General features: G+C 34.6%; 1 protein-coding gene across 3 annotated transcripts in view; it reads left to right on the forward strand.

Annotated features, from left to right (window-relative positions):
• FYTTD1 (forty-two-three domain containing 1) overlaps positions 1-14,024 on the forward strand; it is a 28,763-nt gene that overhangs the window by 9,223 nt on the left and 5,516 nt on the right. For all 3 annotated transcript variants that reach the window (XM_008570697.1, XM_008570699.1, XM_008570698.1), the window contains exons 3-6: positions 5,813-5,961; positions 10,413-10,525; positions 12,195-12,291; positions 12,723-12,784. In XM_008570697.1, the coding sequence (XP_008568919.1) occupies positions 5,813-5,961; positions 10,413-10,525; positions 12,195-12,291; positions 12,723-12,784 (421 nt within the window). The remainder of the gene's footprint in view (positions 1-5,812; positions 5,962-10,412; positions 10,526-12,194; positions 12,292-12,722; positions 12,785-14,024) is intronic.

The raw sequence follows: 14,024 nt of genomic DNA on the forward strand, positions 1-14,024 counted from the left end.
CAACTGTTTGAGGAACCTCCAAACCATTTTCCATAGGGGTTGCACCATTTTGCATTCCCACCAACAATGTATGAGAGTTCCTTTTTCTCCACAACCTCTCCAGCATTTATCGTTCAGAGTCTTTTGGATTTTAGCCATCCTGACTGGGGTGAGATGGTATCTCAGTGTGGTTTTAATTTGGATTTCTCAAATGCTGAGTGATGTTGAGCATCTTTTCATATGTCTGTTGGCCATTGCCTACTTAGCTCTTTTGCCCATTTTTTAATTGGGTTGCTTGTTTTTTTCTTGTAAAGTTGTTTGAGTTCCTTGTATATTCTGGATATTAATCCTTTGTTGGATGTATATTTTGCAAATATTTTCTCCCACTCTGTTGGTTGTCTTTTAACTCTGTTAATTGTTTCTTTTGCTGTGCAGAAGCTTTTTAGTTTGATATAATCCCATTTGTTTATTTTTCCTTTGGTTGCCCATGCTTTTGGGGTCGTATTCATTAAGTCTGAGTCCAGTCCTATTTCCTGAAGTGTCTATCCTGTGTTTTCTTTAAGAAGTTTTATTGTTTCAGGGTTAATCCATTTTGAGTTGACTTTAGTGTATGGTGAAAGGTGTGGGTCTAGTTTCATTCTCCTGCATATTGATATCCAGTTCTCCCAGCACCATTTGCTAAAGAGGCAGTCTCTTCCCCAGTGTATAGGCTTGGTGCCTTTGTCAAAGATCAGATAGTGGTAGGTGTGTGGGTTGATTTCTGGATTCTCTATTCTATTCCATTGGTCAGTGTGTCTGTTTTTATGCCAAAAGATCAGATAGTGGTAGGTGTGTGGGTTGATTTCTGGATTCTCTATTCTATTCCATTGGTCAGTGTGTCTGTTTTTATGCCAAAAGATCAGATAGTGGTAGGTGTGTGGGTTGATTTCTGGATTCTCTATTCTATTCCATTGGTCAGTGTGTCTGTTTTTATGCCAAAAGATCAGATAGTGGTAGGTGTGTGGGTTGATTTCTGGATTCTCTATTCTATTCCATTGGTCAGTGTGTCTGTTTTTATGCCAAAAGATCAGATAGTGGTAGGTGTGTGGGTTGATTTCTGGATTCTCTATTCTATTCCATTGGTCAGTGTGTCTGTTTTTATGCCAAAAGATCAGATAGTGGTAGGTGTGTGGGTTGATTTCTGGATTCTCTATTCTATTCCATTGGTCAGTGTGTCTGTTTTTATGCCATTATTATTATGTAGTGTCCCTCATTGTCTCTTTTTATGGTTTTTAGTTTACCGAGGGTTAGTTTTCAACATATGAATTTTGGAGAGAGACAAACATTCACTCCATAACAAGCACATATGAAAATGTAGCTATCTTCTATTAAGCCAGACACTAAAGAGATATGCAAAAATGCAAAAACAGTGCCACTCTTCTTACTAAATATTTTTTGTTTGTTTTGGGAAATAATTGTTATTTTTCTTCAAAAATATGTTGCTTACCCTACGTGTAGTAGGTTTATTATTGTTTTTTTTTGTTGTTGTTGTTTCCTTTTTGTCTTTTTTTTTCGTGTCCGGCAACGGATCGCAACCCTCAGTGTCGCGCCCGTACCGGACCGGGACCGGCAACGGGATCGCAACCCTCGGTGTTGCTCCCACACCTCGCTCAGCCAGTGAGCGGGAACCGGTCTGTATGTGGGATCCGAACCCTCGGCTGGAGCGCCACTGCGCTCTCAAGTGGCGCACTGTAGCAGTGCGCCACCGGGCCGGCCCTATTGTTGTTTTTTAAATGAAATAGTTTTTAAGTATCTTATTCCTATTTTTAGTATAGCAAGTATCAATAAACATAACCCACAGAAACAAAAACTCTTTGGAGTCCTCAGTAATTTTTAAGAGTGTAAAGAGGTCCAGAGATCAAAAAGTTTAAGAATGTTGTTCCTTCTAGAGGTGGAAGAGATGGGAATATTTGTAGGTTGCTTTGGAAAGCAGCCAGTAAATATGATTGTGCTTCAAAAACTTTGTGGAAAAATAAAATTAGAAGATAATATGAATATTTCCACGAACTTCAAAAAGTGCCCTTATATGATTGCATACACTGTGTTGTGACATTTCCTTGAAGAATTCTTCAGATCTTCATTTCAGTGACCAGGCTCCTGAAATTATTGATGCAAATGATGTATGTGCAAAAGAAATTCATTAAGGGATTATTCTAGGGATTCAAAAGAAGTATGAGAATTTCTCTCTAGTTGTAGTCGTTCTCAACCTTAGTTGCACCTGTGAAGCTTTATAAAATAGATACTGTGGCTACACTCCATTTCTACTGAATCAGAATCTACAGATGTAGGTCATAGGGATTTTTTTTTTAAAGCTCCATCAGTGGTTCTCATACATGGCTAGTGTTAAACTACTTCTCTAGTAGAGCTGAAAGTATGAAAGGATCTTCATAGAGGTGGTAGTTGAAGCAATGAGAATGAAGGTATTTTGGAAAGACAGAAGAAAACTATCTGGAGAGACTAAAAGAATGAAAACTACAAAAAGACTACTACGTTGGATGATGTCTTCAGTATCCCTTCATAGTGCTTTTTAGAATATAAGACCAGTCATAGTGTAAGAGGGGAGAGAATTGGGCCAGTATGCATAGATCTTTCCTACTTTATGGAATGTGACAATGAAAGGGTGAAAAATAGAACCATTGCTGAAACTGAGATTCAGCTAGTAAAATTTGTTCAAAGAGAAAGGTGGGGGAAGGGATGATCTAGGCCTGCTAGAAGGAAGAGGGAGGAAAGCTACAGATAAGAGAGAAATAGAAGAATGGAAAGGATGATGAGAATGCGAACAATGTACTATAAACAAATGGTGAGAAATAAAAGGCACCAAGGATAGAATTGTATTCCATCCATTTTCCTTTTAATTAATTTTATTCCTGTTAATGAGACTTTCTCATTAGTCTTTCTCATCTAAGCTTGAAACTTTGGTATTATAATGGATTCCTCTGTAATCTTTCTCTTTGCCCTACTAATCCATTCATTCTTTTGGAATATTTCAAATTTCTTTGTTCCTCTTCCAGGTCTTTATCATGTCATGTTTGAGTGTTGCAATAGCATCTGAAATAGTCTTACCACCTTCTCTCTCCCTCTTCTGTTAAGTATAAAATACTGCTTCTAGACTGATGTAGTCTTGAGTGTGAATTCAGTGACCCTTCATTCCTTGTCAAGTGCAGTTTTTATCCCTGTTCAAAGACCTCTGTGATTTGAGCCCACCATGTCCATTCATTTCTCATCATTTTTCCTGGACCATGTTCACCCATGTCTTTGTACTTGTCACTTCAATCTGAAATCCTCTCATGTCTATCTCCCTATTCAAATCTTGGCCATTTTATAATAGCCAGCCCAGAGTCCACTTTTTCTAAAACAGTTGTTTTTTTCTCTTTGGAAATGTTCTATATGTTTTATTCTGCCTTTTATTTCTCTTTAAATTTTGTATAACAGTTTGGAGAAGTATTTGCTTTTTGGAGCCCCACAAACCTGTACTTAGATCATGGCTCTGCCATTTGCTAACTGTGACCTATAGGTAGTCATTGTTCTTTGCCTCACTTTGCTCACCTGCAAAATGATGTTAGCATCAACCTCATCAAGGTTTTCATGTAAATTACTCAGCACAGTGCCTAGCACAGTAAGTGGTAACTGTTTTATTATTTAAAACAAATAAAAATTAATAAGTTGTAGTAAATTCAAGTTAGTTTTATTTATTTATTTATTTATTTAATTTTTTTTTTTTTTTTTTTAAAAGATGACCAGTAAGGGGATCTCAACCCTTGGCTTGGTGTTGTCAGCACCATGCTCAGCCAGTGAGCTAACCGGCCATCCATATATAGGATCCGAACCTGTGGCCTTGGTGTTATCAGCACCACACTCTCCCGAGTGAGCCACGGGCTGGCCCTCAAGTTAGTTTTAATGTATATGTTCCCCTAACATGATTTGCTCTTTATTTGGTTGCAATTCTAGAAGGAAGTCACACATAGAGCAGCAATAATTTGATTTAAAAATTTAAAAAATTTTTATCTTTATTGCTTTTTTTCCTGATTATAAAAGTAATAACAATCCCCCAGGGTGGATTCCTGGCTGGGAATATGAATTGTGTCCCCAGAGGGTTCCCTTTTGGGGTGGAGGGCCAGGATATGAGGAAATACAGCTCATCTGCCAATCATAGTGGATGAACTCATTAATTGCCAAGGACTTTTGTGTGTGGAGAAGAGACCCATAACAAAGTGTATTCTGTTTAAGGTCCCATTTATTTAATCTTTCACGTTTAGAGGGCAGTTGAGATTTTCTTACCACCAACCAATACTCTTTAAATATTTATGCTGTTTGCTCAACTTAGTATATTAAATGACCCTAAATATTAAAAAATAAAAATAAAAATGTAATACAGTGAAAGGGTATCAAAAACACGAGATAATATTCACAGTATTTTCACATATATGTAGCCTACAAAATAGTACATAGAGCAGGAAATACAGTTGCTGGAAGATAGACTTTTACTCCACCTTCTGGACACTTACTACTACAAAATTATGAATTACCACATAGGATAGTCTTTTGAGTTGCTTAAAAATAGTTGAAACTAAAAATGTTAACTTTTTTTTTTTTTTTTTTTTTTTAAAGATGACCGGTAAGGGGATTTCAACCCTTGACTTGGTGTTGTCAGCATCACGCTCACCCAGTGAGCAAACCGGCCATCCCTATATGGGATCCGAACCCATGGCCTTGGTGCTACCAGCACCGCACTCTACCGAGTGAGCCACAGGCCGGCCCCAAAAATGTTAACTTTTTAAATGTAAATATACAACTAAAAGAAAGACGAGAAAGGCAGAATGTTAGAAGTGGTTATGTTTAGGTGGTGGGATGTTGAGCGATTTTTCTTTTTCTTTTTTTCTTTTTTCTTTTTTTTTTAAAGATGACTGGTAAGGGGATTTTAACCCTTGACTGGGTGTTGTCAGCACCACGCTCTCCCAAGTAAGCTAACCGGCCATCCCTATATAGGATTTCTGCAGTGAGCATGTTTATTTTTTTAATAATTAGGAAAAAAGCCCACCAGCCACCAAAAAAAAAAAAGAAAAAAATTTTAAATAGGTAAGATACATAATGGAAAAACAAAGTCAGCAGTGTTACATGCCACAGAGATTAAAATATGTCTATTGGCCATATCAATAGCTGCCAAAAATAAATAAATAAAATGTCCATTGGCATTCATTGGGGACTTTAGCAAAAGCAATGTGAATATAGAAGGGCTGAAAGTAAAGAACTCTCATTGCAATGTAGTAAGTAAATGGGAGATGAGAAAATGATTCCACTCTAGATCAGCACTGTTCAATATAAATAAATTGTGAGCCAGATATTAATGATATATTTTATTTAGCCCAATATATCCAAAATATTAAACACACAATTAATATAAGATCATTAATGAAATATTTTACATTATTTTGTTTGTAACATCTCAATTTAGATTGGTCATATTTCAAATATTCAGTAGCCACATACAGGTTAGTGGCTACCATATCGCACAGGTAAAATGTAAGCTGTCCTATTTGTTGAGAATGTAATGACAAAGAGAGGATGTGTGAGAATCCTCTAGTCCTTTGCCGTCCAGTATGCCACAGAACCCTTCCCAATGAAGCTTATTGCCTTTCTATAAATGAAATGTTTTATGTAATCCAAAAAAATATAATTAAAAAATAAAATACTCATATCCTCCACCCTGCTTGAGAAATAAGAGTATCCTGTGATCCTCTCAGTTGCATTCCTAAACTGATATTTTTTCTTCTTTTTTTTTCCTCCCCTCATTCAGGTTTTGGTAAGACTAGTCTGAGCCGTAGAGGAAGAGTAATACCTGGAAAGAGACGTCCTTATGGAGTTATTACAGGCCTTGCAGCTAGGAAAGCAACTGGAATTCGAAAAGGAATTAGTCCTATGAATCGTCCACCTCTAACTGACAAGGTAGGATGAGGACGGCTTAATCCCGAGTCAGCTACCCTCTTCCTTTTACAATCATGTACCGCATAACAACCTTTTAGTCAATGACAGACTGCGTGTATGATGGTGGTCCCATAAGATTATACTGTCTATACAATATAGCCTAGGTGTGTAGTAGGCTATACCGTTTAGGTCTGTGTTAAGGAAACTCTGTGATGTTCACACAATGATGAAATCGCCTAATGACACATTTCTCAGGATGTATCCCTGTTGTTAAGCGCTGTATTACTGGGTTGTCTGTCCCTTTTCTGAAATGCTTGGGATGGGAAATGTTTTGGATTTCAGATTTTTTTGGATTTTGGAATATTTGCATATATATAATACAATATCTTGGGGATGGGACCCAAGTGTAAACACAAAATTCATTTGTACTTCATGCATACCTTATGCACATAGCCTAAAGGTAATTTCATACACTATTTTTAATAATTTTGTGCGTGGAACACGTGAGGTCAGGTGTGGAATTTTCCACTTGTGGTGTCATGTCTGTTCTCAAAAAGTTCTGGAATTTGAATTTTCAGATTAGGGATGCTCAACCTGTACCAATATTTCTGTGAATGAGATTAAGAAAGCATTTGATTTGATTTTTTTTTTTAATGTTTTACTTTGGGGCTTATGTAAAAAACTTAATAACTAAATAAAAATCGTTGCCATTTATGAAGAATACCTAAATTTCTGCATTCTCAAACATAAAATTTTTTTTACACACGTACACCCTTTTTAAACAGCTTTAATTGAGGTATAATTTTCGTAACTTAAAATTCACTTGTTTTCAGTACACAATTCAGTGAACTTCAGTCCATTTACAGAGTTGTACGGTCTTTACAGTAACCTAATTTAAGAACATTTCTGTCACTCTGAAAAGAAATATCAAGCCCATTCACAGTCGCACCCCATCCTGTGCCCCAGGCAACCACTAATCTACTTTTTATAGATTTTCTATAGATTTGTCTTTTCTGCACATTTCATATAAATGGAATCATAGAATATAATATGTGGTCTTGCATTTAGCCATAGTGTTTTTGAGGTTCATTCATGTTGTAGCATGTATCAATACTTCATTACTTTTTATTGCTGAATAATATTCCATTATATGGATGTACCACATTTGATGGACATTTGGTGATTTCCATTTTTTGGGTATTATGAATAATGTTGCTACGAACATTCACCTACAAGTCAGTATGGACGTAAGTTTTCATTTCTCTTGGATAGATACCTATTCCCTAGTTGATATTTTAAATTAGAGTTACAATTATTTACCATCATAAGGTAACTGCTTTTTAACTCTTAACTGAAGTTTTATTTACATCTGAATGAGTTGTTTTTGAATTGGCTAAAGCATTCCTTGAAATAGTTTTGCAAATGGTTTTTTTTCTTTTGCTTTATGTATAGTGGGTCTGAGCCATCAAGGAATGTAATATTCTACTCTTCTATTTTTTAATCCCTTTATTTCTCTCATGAAAGTGATGCATACTGGTAAAATATTCAGTATGTTCATTCCTTTAATTATGTTAAACTTGCCTCTTCTGATTAGAACCACAACTGCCTTAGATCCCTTAACTGTTCTATTCTGCCACCACCAGAAGCTGCTGTCCCCTTTAAGATTTTATCACACAAGTTATTTGTTTGTTCAGGATTCTGAAAGCAGCAAGGAGATATGGATGCTGGAAAGAAGATTGAGTTTAACCGCTAATTAATGACTTGTTCCTGTAAAAATTGTAAATTATCACATGTGGTAGTCTTTTTTTTTTTTTTTTTAAAGACTAGTTAAGTGCAGTAGTGAGAAGGAGGGAAAGAATAGAACAAGGAGTTCAATCTGTAACTAACTGGGAACAGTCAGTTGGGTAAGTTACTACCTTTGGACCAGATTGTAGTCTTTTGAGTTGTTTGAAAATAGTTAAAATTGAAAATGTTAAATTTTAGAATGCTAAGAATGTACTGAATAGTAAGATCTCATTAATAAAACCCTAAGTTTGATGATTTTGGCAAAGGTGTGGTTTGAAATGTGTTTATCAAAAGCCCTCTCTTCAACCTGAATACAGATTAATAGTCTGAGTAGGATAGAATATAGTACTTGTGAAGCAGATTATTTTCCGGCAATTTGGACAATTTTATTTATATATAAATAACTTATACTATCCTTTTCTATCTAAAGCAAGTTACCTAAATTACTTAATTGATCTTTGAGTTGCTTAGAAAAATTTCACTTAAAAAAACATGTTCTAAGCATAGACTTTCTATTATCTCCTCCTTTCCATAGTTTATATGAATTAGTGAGATTTTATTTCAATAAAAATGTACAAAATTTTCTTATCTGTGAAGTAAATAACCAAGTGGGAAAAGATAGCATACTTATTTACACTACTAGTCTTTACTGGGAGAGCAAATGACTTTGCTAACTGAGCAGTGGTTATCTCTAAGAATAAATATTATTTTTTATTTGAGAGTCACTTAAAATATCTGTCAAGTAAGAGTTGTGCTTAAGTTCCTAAGGCATTCTTCTCCTGGAATGTATGAGTTTGTGAATGCCAATTCTGTGACTTTTCCCTTTTACATTTCAGCATTTCTCCACACTAGGGGAGGTTATATTCTGTAGAACTTTTAACTTGGACTCTGATAAAACTAAACCAGTTAGTACTGCTGTGAACTTAAGAAGACTTGTATTATCTTTTAATTCTATTATTCCATGAACTTTTCAAAGTACTGCTGTATATGGCAATTATTTTCTATTAATGGGTATATAGTTTTTGAATCATTGTCTGATATTGACAGTTAAAAATAAGTGCCTTATATCCATACTATGGAATACTATTCAGCAATAAGAAAGGAATAAAATATTAATCTGACAGCATGGAGACATCTCTAAACATGCTCAACAAAAGAAGTCAAACACAAAATTATATGTACTGTATGATTTCATTTATTTGAAATTGTAGGAAAGGCAAAACTGTAGTGACAGATCAGTCATTGCCTGGGTGGGAGAAAGGAAAGAGGAAAGAATAGACTGCAGAGAGAGGCACAAGGAAACATTTTTGGGCAAGGCACTGTTCTATATCTTGATTATGATGTGGTTACACAATTGTGTGTGATCACCCAAATTTATCAAATTGTACACTTAAAATTTTATTGTATGTAAATAATACCTTAATAAAAATTCACATAAAAACTAAAATAAATACCTTAATTTCTTTCCCTCATCAAATACTTTTTATATCAAAATTGTAGTGAAAAAAAAAAAACAACTTACACCTAGGTATACTTGTTTTTAGCATACATATTCACATATGGAACATATATTCAACATATATTAATGGGTTGTTATGATTCTGTTTCATTTATTCATCATTAAACAGATGTTTACTGTGCACTCACTGTATGCTAGGTGTAGAGAATTCTACAATGAACACAGTAGAAAATCCCTGTCCTCGTGGAGAATGCAAGTCTAGTAGAGAAGATAAACATTAAATTATCACACAGATTAACTATGATTATAATGTGGCAGGTACTTTGTAGGAAAATTACATGTGACACAGCATCATGGAGGGGACTTTCACATTTACCTATAAAATTGTCCTTGGTGTTATTAAAGACAAAATACAAAATTTGGAATAGGGCCATAATTTCATCTAATTGGGTCTAATTTTGTAGCTTTTCTCCTATGCTCTTGATAGTCTTCATCCCTGTTTTACATTTATTTCTTTTACAAATGCTCATAAAAATGAAGATTTTATGTTTTTTATGTTATTTAGTCAGTAGATATTTATGGAGAACAAGTGCTTAAAATATGCCTAAAATAATAGGGGAATCCAGATATAAAGTATTAGATTTGGTCCTTATTGTCAAGGACTTTAGAGAAGTCTTCATGGAAAATATGGAAGCCTGAATTAGGCTTTAATGATGGATTTAATTTATATATGTGGAGAAAGAAAAAGTGAACATTTGATGTGCTTGTGTTTTTTATGATATTGGGCATTCTTCTTTTTCCTCTAACCATATCTGCTCTAGCTTCTTCGCTGTCACAGCTTCCCTTTTTTTCTTTTTCACACATTTGTTTTGGAAGTTGGACCCTTTCATCGCATCCATTCACTTAGTATCAAAAGTCATGTTTATATAAATCATTCCATCATTTACATCTCTGGCTCTCTGATTCTTCTGTTGAGATCCAGAGCTCCATCTTTTTATTTATCACCTTGCATCCCCCAGATCACCTCAAGTATTTTAAGTATAATGTGGTTGTCATATTTTCAGTCACTTAGACTGGAAATTTTCAAGTCCTTTTAGTTTCTCCATCTCCCTCATCTACACATCCAAACAGTTGTCAATCCCTGTCTATTCTGCATCAGAAAAGTTTATTGTAGTAGGGTATATAGCAAAAAGCGGTCTGGTTAACATAGTTTTTTGCTTTCTGAAAGAATATAGAACGATATTTTCCAGTATTAAAAAGAAAGGCAAACCTCCTGAGACAAAATGAAGTGCAGAGGAAACCAGTAGCAGTTCTCAAGAGACCTAACCAGTTAAACAGAAAGTAAGTACTCAAATATAAGGCAACAATGTGTTATCCTCCGTAAATAAGGACTTCTTGCATTAGGTGTTCAGAAGAATGAATTTGCAGTGATTCTTCTGGTTATCTGTGATTTTTCGTGACAGATATTTGGGATGTCTATCTGAATATTCAACATGGAAGCATTTAGTAATAGCTTCCTTATTTCTTTCTTTTTTTTTTTTTTAAGCCTGCAGCACCTAGTATTCCCAGGTGGTGCTTCCTTATTTCTTAGATGCAGTGTTTTTGATGAATTTAACTAATATAAACTTTTTTAAAAAAACATAACTCTTCTTCTTTACCTCTCTTTACATGTAGAGTAAAATCACAAAAGCTTATCATTTTGGTAAAAATCCTTACACCCCATTCAGGAGTATTCAAATTGGAAATTCTAAAAGCTGAATTGTTATTCAGTCTCAATGGTTCTTACTAGAACATTTAATCACAACGTATGTTATTTGTGGAAAAAGCAAACTAGAAAGAAAGAATTCTGCATGAATGCTTTTTAAGCTGAAATTATTTTTATACTAAATTGAAAGGCATAACAAAAACCTAAGAATAATGACCTAATGTTCTGGCATTCTGTTCTCTGTAAGTACAAAGTAGGCAGAAAGGAAGCTGACAAGCTACAAAATTTTCTTATTATTTCAGTTTCAAGTACCATTTATTCATCTCTTACAGAAGATAATTCATAACAAAACAAAACCTGGAACGAGGTCTGTTTGTAAATAGAATAGCTAAAATTGTGGTTTTACTTAACAGTCATCTTTTGGGAATCATTTGGTATAGTACTTTTTGTGAAAGGGCACCTCCTCAAATAAGAAGCTGTCATTTAGTGCATGCTTCGGCAGCACCTATACTAAAATTGAAATGATACGGAGAAGGTAAGCATGGTCCCTGTGCAAGAATGATATGTAAATTCATGAAGCATTCCATAAAAAAAAAAAAAGAACCTGTCATTTACATGAGGCTTACATGTTAATTAGTCTAGCCAGGGAAATTTTGCATTTGAACTTCTATAAGATTGGAGGTACAATTAGGTAATTTGTTAAGCACTTGTTTGTATAGTAGATAAATATGAAATTTTGTTTTCTCATACTTCACCAACTTCCTATAGAAAACAGAAGAGAATTGGTGAAAGTCAAGTGAAATGTAATTTATTAAGAGTACATTGTTCTGTGCATGAAAAAACAAGAAGTGGACGAGTGTAGTTTTTCTGTGGTTTATTTTAATATGTAAAGGTTTCTGAGTGAGGAAGGAAGATAAGGGTAGAGGAGGAGATGTTATTTTTTAAGTCTTTATTTTCGGTTTTCAGTTTGACTATGATGTGCCTTGGTGTCATTTTTTTGTTACTAATCCTGTAAATAATTCTATAAATTTGTTTTCAACAAATTTAGGAAATAGCACTAAATGTGATTTTTAGTATCTTTAAAAGATGATTTTCTATATTAAATGTGATATGCAGCAGAGGGAGATATTTGTAAGTAAAATCTCAGTAGTTTCATGTATATAAGAAAATAATTCAGAGTCTTTATGTTATGTATACCTCAAGTTGTCAGCCTATTAATTTAATTATTTTTGCTTATTTTTCTCAAGATGTTTGAAAATAGTTAAGTGGCTCACGTAATTCGTGGTATATGTGTTTTTGTTGCAGGAATAACATTCCAGCTAACTTTACCAGGAGTGGGAATAAATTAAGCCATCAGAAGGACACGCGTCAAGCAACTTTTCTTTTCAGAAGAGGCCTGAAGGTATTAAAAAACCTTGGCGGTATTTTTTTTTTTTTTTTTTTTTTTTTACCAAAAAGGATCCTGAGCAGCCACCTTTAGTAATCCTCAATCATAGACATGGCCCGTGGTAGAGGTGTAGGGATTGGGTTCAGGGTGTGAGGAACATGACGTTAGGTTAACTCTTTGTTATGTTTTTCTATTTCCTGTCTTTTTTTTTTTTGCCCTCAATAGCAATGTCTTAAAATTATTTAATATGTTATTTAGGAATAAACTTGTATTTGCCACTTGTTCTAATATAGGAACCCCAACAGAGGGATGTTGCCAGACTAGCAGGCCCCTTTCCTGCATTCATGCACACGCCACTCTGGGTTTTTAAGTTACAGAGCAGGATAGCTCTTTGGATTCAAATCCTCTGCTTTCTGTGGGATCTACTGCTTTTTTTTTCCCTTCAGGTTCAGGCCCAGTTGAACACAGAACAACTGCTAGACGATGTAGTAGCAAAGAGAACTCGTCAGTAAGTTTCAATTTGTTTTTCAAGATGTCATTTCAAACTCCCAAAATACTAGCTACCCATGTATCCCAGTCTGAAAGAAATTAAATGAAACCCAAAATAAAATTGAACCTGAAATAAGTGAATCCTATTTTTTTTGTTTTTCCCAAAGGCCTTTTGAGTTTTCACATGTCAGTGTTATAACAATTTTAGCACCAAGTAAATTACTCTATTATTTTTATTTTTTTATTGCCTCTTTATTCCATTTTATGAAATAGCTTTTGGCGGGGTCCGGGGGGGCAGCTATAACTGCTCTTATACAAATGAAACTATTTAGGGAAAGAATAGAAGAAAATCCGGTAGAGCTTTTAGAAAATTTATAAAACTTTAAAATCAATAAGATGTTTTTCGTTTTCAAATAATTCTCCTCACCCCTATAAAAATCTTTAAAAAATTGCTTTTTGTTTGTTGTAATTGCACTTACCAGGCGTGAGTTGTAACATTATAATTCCATCAGTGCAATAGGGTTTTGAGATTAAGATATTTAAAATATGGCTCCTTTTTGGAAAACAAAACATATAAAATGGTCATGGTCCAGGTATTTTACCAACTATAATGGCACATGATTCTGAGCAATTGGAACATAAGAAAGGAAACTGTTTGAACCTGATGCTGGCAGTGTTCTTAAGCACAGGGGTCATGGCATTCGAAACTTTTAGAAGGAAATAATCATAGCCTATTTGCTTCTTCAATGAACAATATTTACATAATTGTGATAATATAAATGATATTTTATTTGTTTTGAACTTTTAGCATCAATGTGTAGACCAAGCACAAAGTAGTTAATTTGGGAGCAATATAATGTAAATGTCAGATTTTACTAAAGTAAATATAAAGGTAGAGCTGACAAAAAGTGGGAAGTACAAAGTAGGAGAAGAGGTGGAAGGAAAGAATAGAGGCACTGTTATACTCTCACAGAAAGTTGGGGTGGGGGTGGTCAGGAAACACTACTGAAAGATTTAAGTTTTTAAAGTTACAGTGGACGTAAAATAGTGTTATAGCCATCAAAATGTTTAGAGTAGGTAGGAAAACTGGAGGATAGTATGTTAAGCTAAATGCTTATGCATCATAGCAAGATTGTACTACACAAGCATCTTCAGTGAACCGTAATCAACCATCAAGCAGTAAAAACAGGAAAGGTTAAAAGTGCTGCTTCTGGGGAGTAGGAATGGAAAGGAGGAGAATAGTGGGGTGAGAGACTTGC

This window comes from Galeopterus variegatus, unplaced genomic scaffold, assembly GCF_000696425.1.
Source record: "Galeopterus variegatus unplaced genomic scaffold, G_variegatus-3.0.2 Scaffold624, whole genome shotgun sequence".
Taxonomy (NCBI): Eukaryota; Metazoa; Chordata; class Mammalia; order Dermoptera; family Cynocephalidae; genus Galeopterus; species Galeopterus variegatus.